The sequence below is a fragment of the Ovis canadensis genome, chromosome 11 (assembly GCF_042477335.2).
Source record: "Ovis canadensis isolate MfBH-ARS-UI-01 breed Bighorn chromosome 11, ARS-UI_OviCan_v2, whole genome shotgun sequence".
NCBI lineage: Eukaryota > Metazoa > Chordata > Mammalia > Artiodactyla > Bovidae > Ovis > Ovis canadensis.
This window is the reverse complement of record NC_091255.1, coordinates 66,048,137-66,069,316: the sequence shown is the minus strand read 5'-3', so window position 1 is coordinate 66,069,316 and position 21,180 is coordinate 66,048,137. Positions and strand designations below refer to the sequence as shown.

The window sequence follows — 21,180 nt, the reverse complement described above, 5'->3', positions numbered from 1 at the left end:
CGCTTACGCAATAGAGAAGGTCCCTTGTCAGTGAAGAGAAATAGAGGAGTGTGCTGTGATCTACCAAATAACACGGCAGTAGTTTGCGCGCAGGAGACGCAGTGGTCCCAAGTCCTTACAGGAATAGGTTACAAGGTAGCCAGTACAGGGGTTCTGAGAGGACGGCTAGTCTCAAAAGAGGATTAAGGGCTTCCCTCATAGCTCGGTCAGTAAAGAATCTGCCTGCAGTTCAGGAGACCTGGGTTCGATTCCTGCGTTGGGAAGATCCCCTGGAGAAGGAAATGGCAACCCACTCCTGTATTCTTGCCTGGAGAACCCCATGGATTGAGGAGCCTGTTCGGATACAGTCCATGGGGTCGCAAGAGTCGGACGCGACTGAGCAACTAAGCCACCACCACTTCCCTGGTGGTCCAATGATTAAGACCCCGAGCTTCCACTGCAGGGGGCATGGGTTCGAGCCCTGGTGGGGGAACTAAGATCTTGTTTGTTTCCTGGCATGGCCCAAAACAGGAAGGTCGGCCACCAGCTCTGCAGGACTACCTATAGACGCGCCAGTACCCCAAAGGGCAGCAACACCCTCTGGGACAGTACCCCGCCTCTGGTCTGGGAGGTGGCTGGGTATCAGTTTCTTCAAGGCTCCCTGTCCCCCAGGCCAGGGAACATGGTCCATTTCTGAGAAACCAGATATTTTTTTCTCATGAGTGTTCTTTTTCAATAAGAACCCCAAATGGTTCTTATATAACACAATGAAAGCTTAGCTGTTTTCTTACCCTTCACCAGCATCCACTCCTCCGGCGAAATGGACCATCTTCTAAGGCTCTCAAGTTCTAGGACTTCCCTGGTGATCCAGTGGTTAAAACTCCACACTTGCACTGTAAGGGTATGGGTTTGATCCCTGGTTGGGGAGCTAAGATCCCACATGCCACGTGGCGCAGCCTAAATCAGTAAGACTCTCCAGTTCACCTCAACTGGTACCTTCGCTGCCCTGAGTTTGCTTGGACACATACAGACCACGCCACCAAGCCGGGGCACGCACGTGGGGAGCCGGGGCACGCACATGGGGAGCCAGGGCACGCACATGGGGAGCCGGGGCACGCACATGGGGAGCCGGGGCACGCACATGGGGAGCCGGGGCACGTGAAGAACGCATTCACATGTGTGCATGTGACATGCATGCACACACACAGGAAGTGGACGTGTAACACACACTCACACGCACACACAGCACAACCTCTGTATCTCTGGGGCAAGATCTCAGATTCGGAGAATCGCCAAGGCTTTCAACCGAGGAAGAGAACTAGAATCTGACTAACTCCTCTGAAGTCTAAGGATGTTGAGTCATCTCTTTCTCGATGGGGAAGGAGGACATCGTGCCGGTGATAACTTTTCATCCAGAGGGTTCTGTGCCAGGCCACAGACTGCACACCGAGCCCCAGCCAACTGTCCCTGCAACAACACTTTAAGTTTGAAAAAAAGAAAAGGATTGGCAAAAGGGTGTGGACAAGTCACTACAAATCATTCCCACCGGTCAACCAACCTCAAGCATGGGTCCTGCTCATAGCAATACTTTTGCATAAGAAACACATGACAACTTCTTTGCATAAAAATCACTTCAAATAATTTTTTTTAATTGATTCTTACTGAGGACAGTGTTTCAATAGGCATTCCCCATCCCCACCCCCCACCATGGCTCAAGCAGTAAAGAATCCACCTTCAGTGCAGGAGACACAGGAGGCGTGGGTTCAATCCCTGGGTTGGAAAGATGCCCTGGAAGAGGAAATGGTAGCCCACTCCAATATTCTTGCCTCGGAAAACTGCACAGAGGAGCCTGGCAGGCTACAGTCCATAGGGTCACAAAGAGTCGGAGGTGTCAGAACACTCAAACACATCAACCAGAACCACCAACCCGCCCCTCCCGCCATCCACTGTGCCAGCTTCCTCATAGAAACCTGAGGCTGGACACTTCAGGCGAAGCTGAGACGCTCGGCCACCAAGAAAATGAATCACAGCTCTCTTTCTCAACCATGAACGCACCTCCACGAAAGCATGTCTTCAAGATAAAAGAAGTCCTCCCTTCACCCACTGTTCCACCCTGTCCGTTTTCACAGCTCGAGACAGCTGCATCAGCTCATCCTGTGCATTTGTGCATTTTTTTGGCGGGGGCGGGGGGGGGGGGGAGTCGAGAGAGGAATGCAGCGTGTGGGACCTTACGTCCCTGACCAGGGATCAAACCCACCCTCTCCACTGGAAGCATGGGATCTTAACTGAAAGCAGGGGACCACCAGGGAAGCCCCTCATCCCATGCATTTTTAAATACCAGCCAGTATGTGACGGGGAAGAGCATCTTTTTAGAGCCTTCCTTGATGAACTGAGTGGCTCAAATGGTAAAGAGTCTGCCTGTAATGCGGGAGACCTGCATTTGATCCCTTGGTCAGGAAGATCCCTGGAGGAAGGCATGGCAACCCACTCCAGTATTCTTGCCTGGAGAATTCCACGAAGAGAGTCAGACATGACTGAGCAACTTTCACTCTCTTTAAGGATGTGATGGGGAACAGCATGTTCTTAGAGCCTTCCTTGATGAACAGGAGTCTCCAGGGCTCATTCTCAAGATGATTTAGAGTTAGCTTAGTTCCAGCTGCACTGCCACTTTAAAGTCTAGACACTTCTAGAACAAAGGCTCAGACTGGATTAAGACTCAATTTGGCTTCCACTTACAATGCTTTCTTGGTGTTTTATTTTTTCTTTTTTTTGCAGATTAGTCTCCTACATTCCAATAGTTCCCAGAGTAATCGAAGTTCATGAAAAAGATAATGGAGACGTCAAATTTCTGACTAAAAGAGAGAACGAGGAAGTTGACGATAGAGGCTTGTCCTAGGAAGGCCAGAACTGGCCTGAACAGAAGGACGTGGTGGGGAGAGCTGGAGGGTTTTCTCCATATGTCGGTAGAGTCTACCGTAATAATGGAGGACGATCCGAAATGCAAGCATGCTGTTTTGGCTGTAATGGGTGCATATGTGTTACTATTTGTGAATCCTAAAATGAAAAACAGTTCCTGGGACCAGACTGAAGTAAGTTCTGTTGAAAAAGAGAGAAAGTCATCTATTTAAAACGCTCCACTTTCCATAGAGAAGGAAACAATGTGGAGATGTCTTTGCCTTATTTGAATAAATGATTCATCAGCTAAAAGAATAAAACCAAACAGTCTCGCAAATAGCTCTCCCAAGTGGATGGTGCTCTATTATTCATTACGGCCCCTCTGGGAGGTGACAGACCTCAGCTGTTTCACGGTCCTTCCCTCCTGTACCCTCATGCGACCCCCTCTGCTTGCTCCAGGGGCTTCAGGTGGCACCAGTCACAGCCTCAGGCACGCCGTGTGGCGTGGGGACTGTCTTTGCAACAAGGAAACCCCATTCCTCCTCGGTCTTGGACACGACAGCTCTAGTCCAGAGCCATCCTGGACCTGAGGCCCTTTGCCGCAGTGTCTGCACCTGGACACCTCTCCTCCAGCAACAAAATTCAAAGAAGCTGTGCGGGACTGAAAACAGCTGCGTGCGTGCACAGGGGGGCGAAATCACGGACCAAAGATACGAAAAGATCCCCAAAATCCCTGCTGTCGCTTCTGAAGGGCCAGGAGCAAACAGTGGGTGTCAGAAGCAAAAGCCTGCAAGCCGCCGCCAAGGGGGTGGGCACGTCCCGAAGCCACACCCCCAGCCTGACGCCCTGAACACACCCCCTACCCTCGCCCCATATAAGGAACAAGCTAGTTCTGGGGAGTAAGCAAGGGGCTCTGTTGTTCTCGCTTCTCCTGCTGTAGCAGGGGCCCCAATAGAGCCTTGTCTGAATTTGCTGTCTGGCTTATGATCAATTTCTATTAATTAAGGAGGCCAAGAACCCTTGTGGGTATCAGCCTTGCTCATGCTTCTTCTCCATCTCTCCAGCCTCCCTATCTTGGTGTTGCCTCAGACAGAAGCAGTTTATTAACAGCTCCTGGAGTAGGAGGGAAAGGTTTCCAGTTAGAACAACCTGCTAAGGACGATGCGTTTGGAGGAGGAAATCAGCCAGGTCCAGCCCCACAGGGCCGCCACTCTCCCCAGCTGATCCCGAGGAAAAGGAATGATTCAACTCCCCAGGATGATCTGAAAGCCTTTTGCCCTGGAAGGGTCTCCATTCAAGTTTCCAAGAGCCGAGAACCGTCTCACTAAGAAAAAGCAGAGTGCGGATAAGTGGTGCTTTCAGAGCTCGCTGAAGATGGTCTGGTGTGAGGTGCGTCCTCCTAGTCATCTTCACTCCTTGTCCCAGAGTCACTCTATCCAGCCTTCTCCAGCTGTCACGCACCATAAAAACAGCGGGGTTTTAGAAACAGCAGATCAAGCATCATCAGAGGAGACTGAAGGCTCTTCACACTCGCTCTCGAATGCAATTCACCCTCCGTGTCTGCTGCTTTGAGCGGTCCCGGCATCGTTCCTGGCTCTCCCTTTCTGAAGGTGGTGGAGGCAATGGGAGGCTTCGGGCTCCTTTCCATCCCCATCTTTGAAGGCTTAAAAGAGTTTTATTTCTCCTTCCATGCTCTACCCATACCAGGAAACCTGGGACACCCGGGAAAAGCCTCCAGCAACCTCGAAGGCAAAAAGGGTTTTAACTACGTGCTGTGATGGGTGTTTTTTTTGCCTTTTCATACTGTTCATGGGGTTCTCAGGGCAAGAATACTTAAGTGGTTTGTCATTCCCTTCTCCAGTGGAACACATTTCGTCAGAACTCTCACCATGCGGTCCATCTTGGGTGGCCCTACACGGCATGGCTCATTGAGTTAGACAAGTCTGTGATCCAAGTGATCAGTTTGGTTAGTTTTCTGTAATTGTGATTTCCATTCTGTCTGCCCTCTGATGGAGAAGGATAAGAGGCTTGTGGAAGCTTCCTGATGGGAGGAACTGGCTGTGGAGGAATCTGGGTCTTGCTCTGATGGGTGGAGCCATGCTCAGTAACTCTTTAATCCAGTTTTTTCTGTTGATGGGTGGGGCTGTGTTCCCTCCCTGTAGTTTGGCCTGAGGCCAGACTATGGTAGGGGTAATGAAGGGAATGGCGACCTCCTTCAAAAGGACTTCTGCACGCACTGCTGTCTTCAGTGCCCCGACCCCATGGCAGGCCACTGTGGTCCCACACCTCCGCCAGAGACTCCTGGACACCCACAGGCATGTCTGGCTTAGTCTCCTATGGGGTCACTGCTCCTTTCTTCTGGGTCCTGGCGTGCACAAGGCTTTGTTTGTGCCCTTCAAGAGTCTGTTTCCCCAGTCCTGTGGAAGTTCTATAATCAAATCCCACTGGCCTCCGAAGTCAAATTCCCTGGGGGTTCTTAGTCCCTTTCACCCATCCCCAGGCTGGGAAATCTGTTGTGGGTCCTAGAACTTTCACAACAGTGCAAGAACTTCTTTTTAATATGTGGAGAATAGGTGTGTGCCGAAGCCAGAAATTGTTACTATTCTCATGGTATCTTGGTATATTTTTGCTAATATGTTATTCCTATGAGCTCAGTATTTAGACGAAATAGCTAATGCTGCTTATGTTTTCAAATAAGCTACACCAGCCTTTGTAACTGCGTGAGCTTCTGTCAGATAAATTTATTTCGATCTTCACTGTTATAATTGATGGTATATACTAGAAACCAAAGAGCAAACTTTTTTTTTTTTTTTAGTGACTTTATTTTTGCAAGTGTACTGCTTCAGAAACCACCTCCACAAGAAATCACACTCTCAGTGAAGGAACGCAGGGCGAGGTCTGTTCATGAGGCCAGCCATGTGGACTCAGCTCGGTTCCTGCCTACTTCTGAAAAAGATCCCACAGATTCAGGAAAATGAACCAGAGTTCCAGCTGACATAACCTACCTAAAATGGGGAACAGGAAACTTTAGAATTTTACAATTTGTCTTAGAACTCCCAGCCCAGCGAAAAGCATTCAAGACATTTTCTAGATGTCTTAGCCATTATTTGCCTGTTAGCAAAAGGAAAAAAAAAAATCAAGGCTTAAAAACAGGCAACCAGGGTCTTCCTTGGGGTCCAGTGGTTGAGACTTCTCCTTCCAGTGCAGGGGGTGTGGGTTCGATCCTTGGTCAGGGAGCTAAGACACCACATGTCTCAGGGGCCAAAAAACCAGAAGATAAACAACAGAAGCAATACTGTAACAAATTCAATAAAGACTTTTAAAATGGTCCACTTCAAAAAAAAATTTTTTTTTAAGTCCCATTTAGTACAATGACTTTTTAACGGCCCCATCTGATTTCTTCCAGATTTGGTAAAATAGTTTAAGTAGCATGCAAAGTCACAGTAAAGCAGATGACCAAAGGGATGCTCTAAGAATGTCATAAAGACATGTCAGCTTTGCCAGCACAAGACTGATGACAGAGAAATGTCAAGAGTTTTGAAATCAGGTCAAAGAAAATGACTTTCTATCATCTTCTCATCATGTCTTTCACTCAAAATCAAACATTACAAAAATTTCCAGGTGCTTAAAACAGTCTTAAATATGAGTTAGACTGTTAAAATCAGAAAAGGAAATTAGCTAGCTTTTGGAGGGCTCACAATGCACTCCCTTTTGGAGTCCTGTTCTAAGCACTTTATATTCACCGTCATATTCAATTGCCACAAGAGCTCTATGAAGTAGGTCCAACTGTTACCCCATTCTACAGATGAGGAAACTGAGGCATAGCAGTCTTACATCCCTCGCCCAGAACCCAATTTGTTAACCGCATCACTGCACTTTCACTTAGGGAGGTGTGACCTGGAGCTTGTGACATCCCCAAACCCCTGCTTTCCTGTCTGCAAAACTTGGATCATACTACCTACGAGACAGAGCTGTATAAAGACTGGCTGAAAGGAGACATTACAGATAACTTATCACATTACCAGGTACAGAGGGGTGTCCAATAAACATGAAATTCCCCTCGCCTTTCATCGCAGCAAGAAAAGACCAGAAACTTCTGGGTCATTAAACCACCGAACATTTTCCAGATTGGCTAATATTAAACCACGGCTTCTGATCCTGCCATTAGGAAAACTCACCTGGCCCTGACATAAACTGACCGCATGATGCAAGATAAAGCAAGCCCAGCACAGGAAAGTAAGCGGATCGTGCACCGCCCAGTAAGGCGCTAAACGATTTCTGTCCACACAGTGTTCTTGCCTAGAGGGCTTTCCTCCTCTGCTAAGCCTCAACTTGTCTGCACCCGAACAGACAGGGGATACGAGGTCTCCCCTTGCTAAACAGGGGTTCCTGTTGTCCAGTTGTTGCAGAAACTTCGGGTGCACGATGTGTTCTAAACTGCTGAGCTGTTCATTCTTCCCCCGGGGTGATATCAGGGCTGGACTGGGGCCTGGTGCTAACGGGGCGGGGGAGTCATGGCGCTAATCTGGGGTCTATAACCATCTGCATGGCACACAGTCCAGCTAGAAACAGATGGCACACTCAGAGGGGTTTAACTAAAATGAATGTAATGGGAGGAGCTGCACACAGAGGGATGGGGTGAGGGCAGACAGAGCTGGATGAGGAGCCTGGAGTCCAGGCAAACATGGAAGACAATCACCAGCCGGAGCGCTGAAAAGGGGGAGGCTACGAGAGCCCCCGAGAGCTGCCTCCACGGGGGAGGCGGGACCAGGAGCTGTGCCTGCGATGTCACTCGCCACAGGCAGAATCCTATTACATTCCTTTGCTCCTCTCCTGAGACAGGCTGGGACCTGGGACCCTTTGCTGTAAGGCTTGCACCCGGACACACATCTCCTTGAGCAACAAAATACAAAGAAACGATAGCAGACAAAAAATAACTGCAGGCATGCAGTTGGGGCAAAATTATGAACAACGAGATACAAAAAGACCAAAAATCCAACTGCCACTTTTGAAGAGCCCAGGGCAAAAGCAGAGTACCGCACATGCCCCCTGCACACTGCACCACCAGGGAGGTGAGCAAACCACCTAAGCTACCCTCCACTGGACCCCCGGACCCACCCCTACCGTTACCTCATACCTCACCAAGGTGCAGGAGGGCATAACTGAGGGGCCCTGGGGGCCTTCCGGCCTTAAAAGCACTCTCTACATTCTAGGAGGATAGGGACTTCCCTGGTGGTCCAGGGGCTAAGACTCCACACTCCCAATGTGGGGGGCCCAGGTTCAATCCCTGGTCAGGGGAACTAGATCCCACGTGCCACAATCAAGAGTTTGAAAGCTGCAACTAAAGGTCCTACAGGCTGCAATGAAGATGGAAGATCCCATGTGGCACAGCCAAATAAATAAATATAATTTTTTAAATTAGCAAATTCTAAGAGGATAAACTAGGTTTTCAGAAAATAACCCCTGGACAGCTCAGGAGCGGCAAATGGAATGCAGGATTAGAGCTCCACCCACTCACACAAGATGCCAGGCGGTTAACACCCAGAGATTCTGCTTTGGGCAGACGACGCAGAATGCAACTATGTGAGCCTCCTTGGCAAGACATAAAGTCGTGCGCACGGCTTTTCAAATTCAAAGGTCAAGTAGCATACTCTTCCATGATCCGCGCCTGTACCAAAAACCTATCAGAAGAAGATTCAATACATTTTAGCCAAGTGGTGGCATTCTCCCCCAAACTCTATTTGCAGACACTCAAAGAGCAAATTTTCCCAAGTCTTAAGAACTCAGAGTTTTTGATCACCCAGCCTCAGGCCAAGCAGTTTTCCATTTCTGATTTACCTGGTAGAGCTTACAAAACAGCAGAAGCTAACAAAGTCCACAGTCCAGGAGAGACAAGGCTTCCCCCAAGCACGCCTCCTCCTGAAACGGCAGTTTGCGCGGCGATCTGATTTCCCTGCCGGAGTCTTTGAACTCTTCGTGGTCTAAGTCCTCATTAACTGACACATGATTGTAGGTTGTGTGAGTCCCGGGATAAGACAGGATCCTGCCAATGGTTTATCCCCAGGAAAGGGAGACTTGACAACTGCTTCCTCCCAAGTTATTCTTCCAATTATGCTGTATCCAAGAGGAAAATATCCCTTCTTTCATCATTACAGTCAAATATTCTCAGGTGGCAGCTATGGGTGCCTGGGAGGCCACATACTTCGCTAAGCAAGGTGAGGGCAAACTGAAGTTGCTCGGTTGTGTCCGACTCTTTGTGACCCCATGGGCTATAGCCTATCAGGCTCCTCCATCCATGGGATTTCCCACACAAGAATACTGGTGAGGGCAGGATTACTGCAATAACATGTTGCTGTTGTTGTCGTTGTTGTTGTTCAGTTGCTAAGTCACACCTGACTCTATTGCGACCCCGCGGACTATGGCCCACTGGGCTCCTCTGTCCATGGGATTTCCCAGGCAAGAATCCTAGGGTGAGTTGCCATTTCCTTCTCGAGAGGATCTTCCCGATCCAGGGAGCAAACCGGCCTCTCCTACATTGCAGGCAGATTCTTAACTGCTGAGCTGCCAGGGAAGCCCTGTAATAAAAAAGCTCCTCTTACAGATGTGTCCTTCAGTTGAAAACATTCAACCACACTGGAAGGGACCACCTTCCCTTGAACTCATCCTGACCCTTAGGATTGCTGTCCTAGAGTACACAGCCCAGAAGCAACGAGAAAAGGAATAAGAAGGTGAAAATGACCACAAGACTCTTCTCATTTCATAAATAACATTTAAAAGCCCAAAGAGTTCACATATTCTGGGGGTAAGGGGAGGGCTGAGCAGATTACGAATGAATTCAACATTTTTGCAATTAGAGTAATGAATCTAATCATTTCCTTTCTTTCATAGTAATTCTAAAATAAGATGTATTTTGAATGTTTATAGACTCGTCAGCATACCAATAAATTACTACAAAGTTAAATTATTTTTCACACACTCAACAAAGAGTGAGTATCTACTGTGTGTCAGACACAGTACTATGTGTACTGGTCTAGAAGCTGAGAATTTGATGAGACAAAAGACAGATCAGATCTCTTCTCCAAGCTGAAGGGGAGACACTCAACAAACAGATGCATAAATAAATGAGCATGTATCACAACACAGCGACAAACGTTATGATAAATGTGATACGTAGACAGTAAAGAGCGATGCTAAGGTCGTGGACCCCAGAGCCAGACAGCCTGGTTTATTTCTCGGCTCTGCCACTTCCTCAATCATTTGGGGGAAATTATATAATCTCTCTTGGCCCCAATTTCCCCTTCAATAAAGTAGAGATAAGAACAGGATCTAGCTCAGGGGGTTTTCTGTGAGAACTGAATAAGGCAGTTCATTTCCAAGAGTTTATAACAGTGGCTGACATATAAAAAGTCCTTTAGAAATGCTAACGCTTCCTACTTTAAGTTGGGGTGACCCGGGCAGTCTTCTCAGAGGAGGTGACCCCACGTGAACATCTGATAAAACAAACAGGCAGAGTGAAAGCCTCAGAAAGGGGTGAGTCAAGCCTTCTTTATGAAACAGAAAGGACACCAGTGAGGCTGGACTAGCACGAGAGGGAAGAGGGGGCTGAGATGCGGCCAGTCACGCAGGGTCTTGATGGTCTTTGCTAGGAGTCGGAACTTGCCCCAGAAAGGGGAGAAGCCACTGAAGGGTTGAAGCAGGGGACACCCAGGGCCTGGTTCACACTTTTGAAAGATGCAGCTGCTTTCATAACAAAGAGAGTTACTAATGGGTCAGGAGTAGAAACGGGGAATTAGAAGGTAATCCGAAGGACTTCCCTAGGGGTCTGATGGTAAGACTCACGCTTCCAACGCAGGGGGCGTGGGTTCAATCCCAGGTTTGGGAACTAAGATCCCACCAACAAAAGAGAAAGCAATGTAAGTGGCTCAGATGAGAAACTGATGACCTGGTCTCTGGTAGTAACAGTGGAAATGGAAAAGGCCAGGGATTAGCAAATTACGGGCCAAAACCGGCCCCTGGCTTGCTTCTGTAAATGAAGTGTTCTTGGAACACAGCCATCCCCATTCACTTACCTACTGTCTACTGCTGACTTCCTGCTATGGTGGCCTTGTTGAACAGTTCTTACGGAGACCACAGGGCCTGCAAAACCCATTAACTCTCTGACTTCATAGCCAAAGTTTGTCAACTCCTATTTTGGAGGAAGAGTCTACAGGATTGGAAAATGGATCAGGTGTGGACAGAGAGAAGCATGGAGGATTATTCCTGGGGTTTTGGCATGAATAACTCAGTGGTGCCACTTTCTGAGACAGGGTTGGCTTGGAGAAGAGAATAGGAAGGGTGGCAGGAAGAGAATGATTACTTTGGACGTATTGGGTTTGAGATGCCTCTTAGACACCCAAGTGAAGAGTCTAAGGAGGCGGCTAGATGTATAATCCAGGAGCCCTGGGCTGGAGGAACAAATGCAGGAGATATCTGCAAACACCTCTCCCCTTCTCTACACTTGCACTGCCATCATAGTCTCCACCTGAACCCTTGGGGCGACCCTCTGAGTCTTTAGGGGACTGGGCAGGATGGCATCACCTAGTCAGGCACTGCAGACTGAGAAGGGACCCGTGCTAAGGCTGAGCCTGGGCCCCTCCAATGTTACGAAGTCATGCAAAGCAAGAAGAGCCAGCAAAGGCGACTAAGAGGAAGTGCCGAGTGATGGAAGATGCTGTCTTGACAGAAGTCAAAAGGCAACTGTGTGTAATAGGCTCTAGGTTCACCCACCTCAACAGAACTGACTCAAATGCATTCCTTTTTATGGCTGAGTAATATTCTGCGGTATATATGCACAAATTCTTTATCCACTCATCTGTCGACAAACATCTAGGTTGCTTCCATGTTCTAGCTATTGTAAATAGTGCTGCAAAATTTGCTGTATGATGCAGGGAGCTCAAAGCCAGCACTGTGGGACAACCTAGAGGAGAGGGATGCGGAGGGAGGTGGAAGGGAGGTTCAAGAGGGAGGGGACATATGTATACCTATGGCTGACTCATGTTGACGTATGGCAGCCACTAACACAATATTGTAAAGCAATTATCCTCCAATTAAAAGAGAGGCAACTGTGTCAATAAGGGGTGGGTCAGCCATGCTGAAGGCTGCTGAAAGGTCCAGAAACGAAGTGACTGCTGAAACTGAAACTGGCGAGATGGGGAGGGCGGTCTTTCAGTGGAGGCAGTGGTGATGCAAGGAGGCCTAACGGGTGGAGCTGGAGAAGAGAAGTGGGGGCGTCTTGTAGGGACAGCAATTACCAAAGGCCGAAACGTTTCATTGTGACGGGGGGAGAGGTGGGCATGCTGGAAGGAGACTGGAAGACAAAGGAGCGTCTTTATAAGACGGGAGACGCTAGGGAATATTTTTGAGATGATGGAAACCATCCCGCTGAGAAGGAGAAAATTATGGAGCAGAGAGAAGAGCGTGAGCTCCTTGAGAGGTGGGAGGGGTGAGATGCAGAGTTGGACTTAGGGGACTTAACTTGAGGACCTTCCTGATTACTTCCATCTTCTCCACACATGTGCGAAAGCTCATCGGCCAGGGCGGAACGGTGGAGCAGGGAAGAGAGTGCAGGACGCTTCAAGTGAGACGGACTTAGAGGACAAGCTTATGGTTGTTGGGGAGGAGGGGGGAAGAACGTGGGGGAAGGGACAGTTAGGGAGTCTGGGATAGACACGTGCACACTGCTATACTTAAAATGGATAAGGGTGAGGAGGGAGGAGAGGGGGGTTCAGGATGGGGGGACACACATCTGTGGCCGCTTCATGTTGGCTGGTGTGTGGCGAAAACCACCACAATACTGTAGAGTAATTATCCTGCAATTAAATAAACTTTAAAAAGCAAACAGATAAAAAATAAAATGGAGAACCAACAAGGACCTACTGTATGGCACAGGGAACTTTGCTCAATGTTATGGGGCAGCCTGGATGGGAGGGGAGTCTGGGGGAGAGTGGATACAGGTATATGTATGGCTGTGTCCCTTCGCTGCCCACCTGAAACTGTCACAACATGGTTAATGGGCTTTAACCCAATACAAAATTAAAAGTTTAAAAAAGAGAAATGAGAGATTGCTACAGGATCATCGGCTGTTCATCAAATATCTCTTCGATCCTCCATTGCATCAACAGAGCTAACTAACATAGCAGGCGCTCAAATACGCACTAATTAAGGGTCCAAACTAATGTTTGGAGTGGGATTTCTGATATCTCCTTTTCTAGTGAAGGTGTTGAGTTTGTGGGCAGTCCAGACGTCCAGGCTCTCTGCATCAAATGTGATGCCTGCCTGGCTATTTGTTGAAGGCAGGGTCTCCGGTATCTGTAAACAGTTAAGTCAAATAACCATCCCTCCCACGACAAATGTCACCTCTAGTTGACACAGGCTGATAAACATTGACACAGAGATGTTAAGACGACTGTCGGAGGCATTCTTACCCTACTAGCATGTCAGCCAAGGGCGAACACCCAGTGTCTCAATCACCCCAGGCAGTGGTTTGTGACTGGATCTCCTGTCCCGCCCCAGGCACTCCTTTGATCGATACAATCGATCCTATACCAGAACAAATCTCCCTTTCTTTTCTTTGCTATCTGCTCATTTGCTGTCAGATTCCTCTCCTTTTTTCCCTCTACCTTCTTGCTTTCTCCTTTTCCATTTCTCCTAGCTTTGTGGTTATTGTTTAGTCACAAAGTCATGTCCAACTCTTTTGCTGCCCCATGGACCATAGCCCACCAGGTTTCTCTGTCCATGGGATTCTCCAGGCAAGAATACTGGAGTGGGTTGCCATTTCCTCCTCCAGGGGATCTTCCCTCCTTCTCCAGGGATGGAACCCCCATCTCCTGCACTGGCAGGTGAATTCTTTACCACTGAGCCACCTGGGAAGCCCTTCTCCTAGCTTCAGTTCAGTCAGTTCAGTCACTCAGTCGTGTCTGACTCTTTGCAACCCCATGAATCGCAGCACGCCAGGCCTCCCTGTCCATCACCAACTCCCAGAGTTCACTCAGACTCACATCCATCGAGTCGGTGATGCCATCCAGCCATCTCATCCTCGGTCGTCTCCTTCTCCTCCTGCCTCCAATCCCTCCCAGCATCAGAGTCTTTTCCAATGAGTCAACTCTTCACATGAGGTGGCCAGAGTTAAATGTCTTATTTTAATGTCCCTTGGTTACTCTGTCTCTTCCATTTATCATCTCTTCTCTGTTGTGCTCAGCCTCCATTCCATCCTAAATCTATAAGAGAAGCGCCCTTCCTCCAGCATCATCCGTGGACAGACAGACCTAAGATTCAGCAGGCTCCCCTTTGAGATTGAACACGGACATGCCAAAAAGGCAGCCACCTGTCATAAAAGAAGAGCTATTGGGACTTCCCTGGTGGTCCAGTGATTAAGATCTCACCTTCCATTCTAAGGGGTGCGGGTTCGATCCCTGGTCAGGGAGCTAAGATCAGGCATGCCTGGCAGCCAATAAAACAAAACATAAAACAGAGACAGGGACTTTCCTGGTGGTCCACTGGTTAGGAATGCCCCGTGCAATGCAGGGGACTCGGGTTTGATCCCTGGTCGGGCAACTAAGATCCCATATACCATTGGGCAGCTAAGCCCACACACCACAACTAGTGAGCCCACGTGCCACAACTAAGACCTGAGCGGCCTAAAGAAATAAATATTTTTTTAAAAACAGAAACAATATTATAACAAATTCAGTAAAGACTTTGGTCCACATCAAAAAAAATCTTAAGAAAAAGAAAGGTACTGAAATGAGGCATTGAAGTGGTTGTGATACAGGTCAGAACCATCTTACTGCTTTTAGCATTTCAGCTATTAGGTGACCGATGACAGAAGCCCCTTCTGCCTTTCCCAGCGTGGCCTTTGGGCAGACACTTCGTGACTATGCGACATGTAGGTAGGACGCTATTCACTCACTTTGCAAATATTTATTGAACCCTTCCATCAGGGAGCCAAGGTCCAGATGTGAGGCCACACAGTGCATAAATGAAGGAGAACACGTGGGATCTGCGAAAATGTGTTTTTAAAAACCCTTCTATTTTAGGCATGATGCTGGCTGGCTTGCGGTATTTCTATTTAAAAGGGAGGAGAAACCTGCCCCCTCAATGTTCTGAGGGAGATAAGAGTGCTGACGGGCCCAGAGAAAGGGAAAATGTCAGAACATGTTCCCAGTTTTCAAAGACAGCCCTCCAGCACGAAGACAACTGGGCCCCTGGGCACGGCCGCCCTGGGGTCACTGGCTCCCGCGTCACTGGACACCACTGCAGCCCGGGGCCTGCATCCGCCTGAACCTGCAGATCCTCACTCCTGGGCAAAGGGCAGGAGGCAGTGCGAGTGCCGTCTGAATTTTGCTTCGTTTTTGTCTGCTTCTTCTGGCTTTTGATGTTCTGAAATTTTCTTTGAAGCTAGTAATGTGACAAAGATCAAGGACCGCAGAGTCAGACTAACTGAGATCCGAAGACTGACTCAGCCACCGACTGCCTGTGTCATCTCGGACAGGTGCCTCGCTCCTGATGAAACCCTGTTTTACAATCAGATGAGTGGAAGACAAGCTATGCTATAGAAGTGCTGTGAGAATTAAATATAATGCATGCAAAGTGCTGAAGTGGTGCTTGAAATGACAGCTATTATTATCGGCAGAATGCTAGGTTTGATTTCAGGAGCCCAGGGTGATCTAAATGTCATCTCTTGAACTTAAAACGCTGCCTGCTTAAAATCCTACCCCAAAAGATTTAAGGAGAAAGGAGGAAATTTTGTCCTCAGGAGTTGGCGCACTATGCCTGCCAATGCAGGGGTCACGGGTTTGATCCCAGGTCCGGGAAGATTCCACATGGCATGGAGCAAAAAAGCATGTGCACCACAACTTTTCAGCCCACGCTCCACAACAAGAGAAGCCGCTGCAGTGAGAAACCGCACACCGCCAAGAGCAGCCTCCACTCGACCCAACTAGGGAAAGCCCACATGCACACGCAGCAACAGAGACCCAAAGACCCAGTGCAACCAAAAATAAATAAATATATTTTTAAGTTAACAACAACAAAAAAAGAGTTGCCACAAGATACACATATACACATGCAGTCATCTCTAAATAAAATGAAAAGATGGCAAAATACTGAGTGAAGGAAGTCATACAGAGAAGGTGAAATATCATAGGATGTCCTTTATATGTGCAATCTAAAATGAAATGATACAAATAAATTTATTTAGAATATAGAAACAGACTCATAGACTTAGAGAATGAACTTATGGTTGGGGGAGGAGGCTGGGGGAAGAGACAGTTAGGGAATTTGGGATGGACATGTACACACTGCTATATTGAAAATAGATGACCTACTGTGTAGCACAGGGAACTCTGCTCAGTGTTATGGGGCAGCCTGGATGGGAGGGGAGTTTGGGGGAGAATGGATGCGCGTCTATGTGTGGCTGAGTCACTCCGCTATGAACCTGGGACTATCACAATATTATTAATCGGCTCTATCTAGTATAAAACAGTAAGTTTTCTTTTTTTTAAGATGGCAATAAAATGAGGAGCTACCTTCTACTTGTGCGCTTCCTCGAAGAAAAAAAAAAAAAGACTATTTCACATCTCAGCCCTGGCTCCCAGCCCAGTGCCTTGCCCAGTTGCTGGAGCTGAACTCCGTGCCCACATCCTGGTTTTACTGGAACCACGAAGCAGGAGGCGGAGGAAGAAGAAAGCCTCACTGCCACATCCATGCAGAGGGGCTGGGAAAGGGGCCGTGGAGAGTGAAGAGTCCAACACACAGTTCCCGCAGCCCCTGGAGTCCCCCAGCGCCCAGGCAAGAAGCCGGCTTGGTGACAGCCTCTGTTGGGCTCTCGGATCTGCAAACAGAAGAGCAACAGTGGCATCTTCAGGGCAGCCGGGGGAACTTGGCTGGGGAGGCAGAGAGAAGGCGTGCAGAAAGCCCTGCCTTCGGAACACACTCTGCTGCGATGTCAGCCTGCCCTTTCTCTACCTGAAATGACAGCTGTGTGCGCCAGGGCCGCCCACCCCATGCCAACCCTGAGGCCCCCGCACCCAAGCTGATTGCTGACATTCCTCCCGCTTGCTGTTCCAAAGATGCCAGCCAAACTCTCATTCGTGGATCCAGAAACTCAGAGGGTATAGGTCAGTTGGAGTCTCTAGGGCAAGCAACTGAAAGTGTTTTGATTTTGAAATATATCAATAAGATATTGGACTGCCCATAAAACCCCTGGGGAAGCTGGGGAACCCTGCTCAGCAAAGAGACAGGAACCAAGGAAAGTGAACCTTCAGAATCTAATCGAAACACAAGACACTGGGGAGGTCACCCCTGGCTGTTGCTGGCAGCTGGATGTTACAGTTGGATTCAGTGTCTCTGCTGCCCCGGGAGAGTGGATGTTTGTAGGGGACACCTCTGTCACCGCCAAAATGAAGTCTCCCTGCTCCTTGACATCACTAGCTCTCCATCTAAAGTCCCAGGAGGGTTGTGTCTGATCGGCCAATCCCAGCTCAGCTGCGAGTGGAACAGAGAGATGTTGCCAGACAGCGGTGATTCTCAAACACAGAAGAGAGATCCTGCGGGCGATGGGAAGCCAAGCAGCAGCAAGTGTCCCTACCAGATGGGGTTGCAGTGACAACAAAGAGCAGACCTGCCACCAGGAAGCGCTTTGAGTTTGTGGGACGTTGCAAGAGAAAGTAGAAAAGGAAGTCAAAATTCTAGGTCTCAGTGCTTGTTCTGTCTCTGATTATGTGGCAGGAATAAATGAGCTTCTCTGGGGTTTTTGTCAGACAGAATAATTATCCCTACCTCCTTTCCAGGGCTGAAGTGTACATGGGATCACGTTGTGGATGGACTTTTGACAGTTACACCTAGTAAATCCATTCTGGGTTTAAAGCCTCTCTGGGTCCCAGGTTACCCACCTGTCAAATACCCTAGGTTGCAGGGCTGCTGCTGCTGAGTCGCTTCAATTGCGTACGACTCTGTGCGATCCCATAGAGGGCAGCCCACCAGGCTCCCCCGTCCCTGGGATTCTCCAGGCAAGAACGCTGGAGTGGGCTGCCATTGCCTTCTCTGAGGTGGCAGGGCTACGGTGAGGTAAACTAGAATACTATCTCTGTGCAGTTGCTAAGTCATGTCCCAACTCTGCAACCCCATGGACTGTATCCCGCCAGGCGCCCCTGTCCATGTGATTCTCCAGGCAAGAATCCTGGAGTGAGTCGCCATTTCCTCCTCCAGGGAGAGTACTATAAAGGAATGGCTCAATTGACAGACTGAAATTTTTTGATGCCTGGGATTTGTCTCAAAATCATGGGGATGGTGGGAGGGAGAGGATGTGGGGCTGGGGCATTCATGAGGCTGACCATGACTGAGTAACTGTAAGACCCAGCTGGTGGACATACCGGTATCATTCTCTCTGCATTAATGTGCATATGAAATCTCCAATAATTTTTTTTTGGGGGGGGCAAATGAAGGGTCTTGGAAACACTTAGAAGAAACAGGTCATACTCTCCAAATTTTATTATGAGTCAGTTAGGCGTCCTCCCCACCCCCACCCCACCCCTCCTCCCAGGCATCGTTTACTCAAGCAGGCATTTGAGTCTTTTCCTCACTGCCCACTACCCTCCTCGCCGCACTGGTGCCAATGTAAGGTTCTATCAGGGGAAACATCTTTGAAGGTACAACACTGGTTTGAAACCAAACCCAAAAACCCAAAAGAAATAACCGAGCAATGAAAACCAGAAGCAAACGAGCGCGCGCGCACCCCTGCGCTCCGACCGCGTCCCGAGCATCTGTGAAGTTACTTTCCAATGAACGAAAACGGACTCCCAGGTCCCTCTTCCTAACATCGCATTCGGTGGATGCCCAGAGGAAACAACGAACAAGGACGCCCCAGAAAGCTGCAGGCTGAGAGCCAGGGATGGGGGTCCAGCGGTCAGCTCCGTGCGCCCACCCGGCTCCCAGCCCGACCCGGACACGGCGCCGGCCGAGGGCCCGGAGGAGAAGAAGGCCGACCCAGGGGAAGGGGACGGGCCCAGTGCCATCGACCCCTCGCAGGGGAAAGACCGCGATCCGGCGCCGCCGCGAGGGGCCTGGCGAGGGGACCAGAGCATCCCGAGGAGGGGTTATAATCAGACCGCCGGCGCTTGAGGACATTTAATCGCGACGGGGAAGCGCTGCACCAGCGCTAGGAGAGGCTTCAGACCTGAGTGAGGCTGCGCCCCAACACACCTGCGGGCTCAGCGACCCAACAGCCACACAGGCTCCGTTTTTAAAAAGTGCCGCCCAACCACTGAAAAAAAACCAGTTTAAAAACAGTGCCGCCCATCACTGGCTCCGCCCCTCGGCCGCCCCGAACAAGCCCGGCCCCGCCCCCACCCACCGGGCGGAAGCGCTTCCGCCCTCAACCAAGATGGCCGCGGGGCGGCGCGGCCGGGCGGAAGTGCCCTGCTGGGGCGCCGACGCGTCCATCATGGCGGCCGCGGCCGCCTCTCCGGCTCTGAAGAGGCTGGACCTCCGCGACCCCGCGGCGCTCTTCGAGACCCACGGCGCGGAGGAGATCCGCGGGCTGGAGCGCCAGGTGCGCGCCGAGATCGAGCACAAGAAGGAGGAGCTGCGGCAGATGGTGGGCGAGCGGTACCGCGACCTGATCGAGGCGGCCGACACCATCGGCCAGATGCGCCGCTGCGCCGCGGGGCTGGTGGACGCCGTGAGGGCCACCGACCAGTACTGCGCCCGCCTCCGCCGGGCCGGCTCGGCCGCGCCCCGGCCGCCGCGGGACCCGCAGGTCAGCCCCGCGCCCGCGCCCCGGCCCGGCGGGCCTGGCCCGGCGGGGAGGCGGGCGCCCCGGCCGGGGCCCACCCGCCTCAGGAGGCGCCCCCGCCGCCCCCTGCCCCCGCGGCCGGCGTGCGGCACTCCTGCCGCCCTCCCCGCGTTGCTGGCCGTTTCCCCGCGGCTCCTCGGGAGCCTCCCGGGCTCCAGGCCTCGCCTCCCTCACCTCAGTCCTGGGGTCGCCGGGCTTCCTTTCTCATGGAAACGCTGGGTGTTCAGCCCTGTTCCCGGTTTCCCGACATCGTTTCGGGAACAGTTCTCCCCCGTGTCGACCACCTCCCCTCCCCGCTCGTTCCTTCCTCCCGCCCCCCACCCCCACTCCACTCCCAGGAACAACTTCCAGGCTGCAAAGAGGCCTGCGACCCTTTGCAGCAGGTCGTTGGAGGGTAGCCACCAGTCCCCGGGCTCTCATCTTTTAATAGAGGAACAGGTTCATTTTAAGGAACTAAGGTGATAAGGAATCTGCCTGCCAGTGCAGGAGACACAGCAGGTTCGATCCCTAATCCAGGAAGATCCCACATGCCTTAGAGCAGCTAAGCCCCCTGCAGCATAACTGTTGAGCCTGTGCTCTTGAGTCCGAACACCCTAGAGCTGGGGCTCCACAAGAGAAGCCACTTCAATGAGAGGCCTGCACACAAACTCCAAAGTAACTCCCTCCCTCACCGCCCCCCCTTCACCCCGCCACCCCCCACGCCCCCTTCACCCCCCCACCCCCGCCCCCGTGAGAATCGGTGGATTCAAAGGTCCCTGGAAGAAAGCAGTGGAAGGACAGGCAACCCTTGACCACCAGGCTGAGATACTCAGTTCAGTTCAGTCTCCCATTTGTGTCTGACTTAGAACTGGGCAAACATAAGATCTACATGACCTTTGAAGAATGTCATTTGACAGGAAGGGAAAAGGATAGATTGGAGGGGAGAGAGAAAGCACAGAGTGCAAGAGCAAGGTTTTCGGGTCCACGTAAGGGTGAGATGACCATAACCTGCAGTGGAACCCGGGAAGTGACGGCGGGAACCTGGGCGCAGACGTGTCAGCAGAACCATCAGAAGGACGTGGACTTCCTGGGATGTGGTGGTCTGTGCAGACATGTTGAGGGAGGTCAGATGGCTGTAATTTTTGGTAGGAAGATGAGCCTCGTGTTAAATGTAGTGATTATAGAATGAAACAAAGTCCCAGGGGAAGTGTCCAGACACAGCAGAAGAGGCTCGATGGGCAGTGGTGAGGTCTGCGTGCTGTGCTGTGATCTGCATGGAGGTGACGCTTCAGGGAAGAGAGCGGTGAAGAGAGAGGACAGACTTAAGATGAGTAGAGGCATGAGGCTGGACCCAAATTCAGGGGAAGGTTGGTGAAGAGGAACAGCCAGCAGCGAAGCCCACAAGGCAGTCACAGCAGCAGGAGAAAGTGTAGGAAGCATGACCATCAAACGCAGCAAGGTCAAAAGCTCCCTGGAGGGGCGACGCGTGGGCTCTG

General features: G+C 50.4%; 1 protein-coding gene and 1 non-coding gene across 3 annotated transcripts in view; both read left to right on the top strand.

The window, feature by feature from the left end:
- The first annotated feature begins 8,100 nt into the window (after nucleotides 1-8,100).
- On the top strand, nucleotides 8,101-8,174 carry TRNAG-CCC (transfer RNA glycine (anticodon CCC)). The gene has a single exon. It is a non-coding gene; the product is annotated as a tRNA-Gly (tRNA).
- Nucleotides 8,175-19,271: 11,097 nt separating this feature from the next.
- Nucleotides 19,272-21,180, top strand: part of COG1 (component of oligomeric golgi complex 1) — a 12,164-nt gene continuing 10,255 nt past the window's right edge. For both annotated transcript variants that reach the window (XM_069544057.1, XM_069544056.1), the window contains exon 1: nucleotides 19,272-19,669. In XM_069544057.1, the coding sequence (XP_069400158.1) occupies nucleotides 19,295-19,669 (375 nt within the window). In that variant the 5' untranslated portion in view covers nucleotides 19,272-19,294. The remainder of the gene's footprint in view (nucleotides 19,670-21,180) is intronic.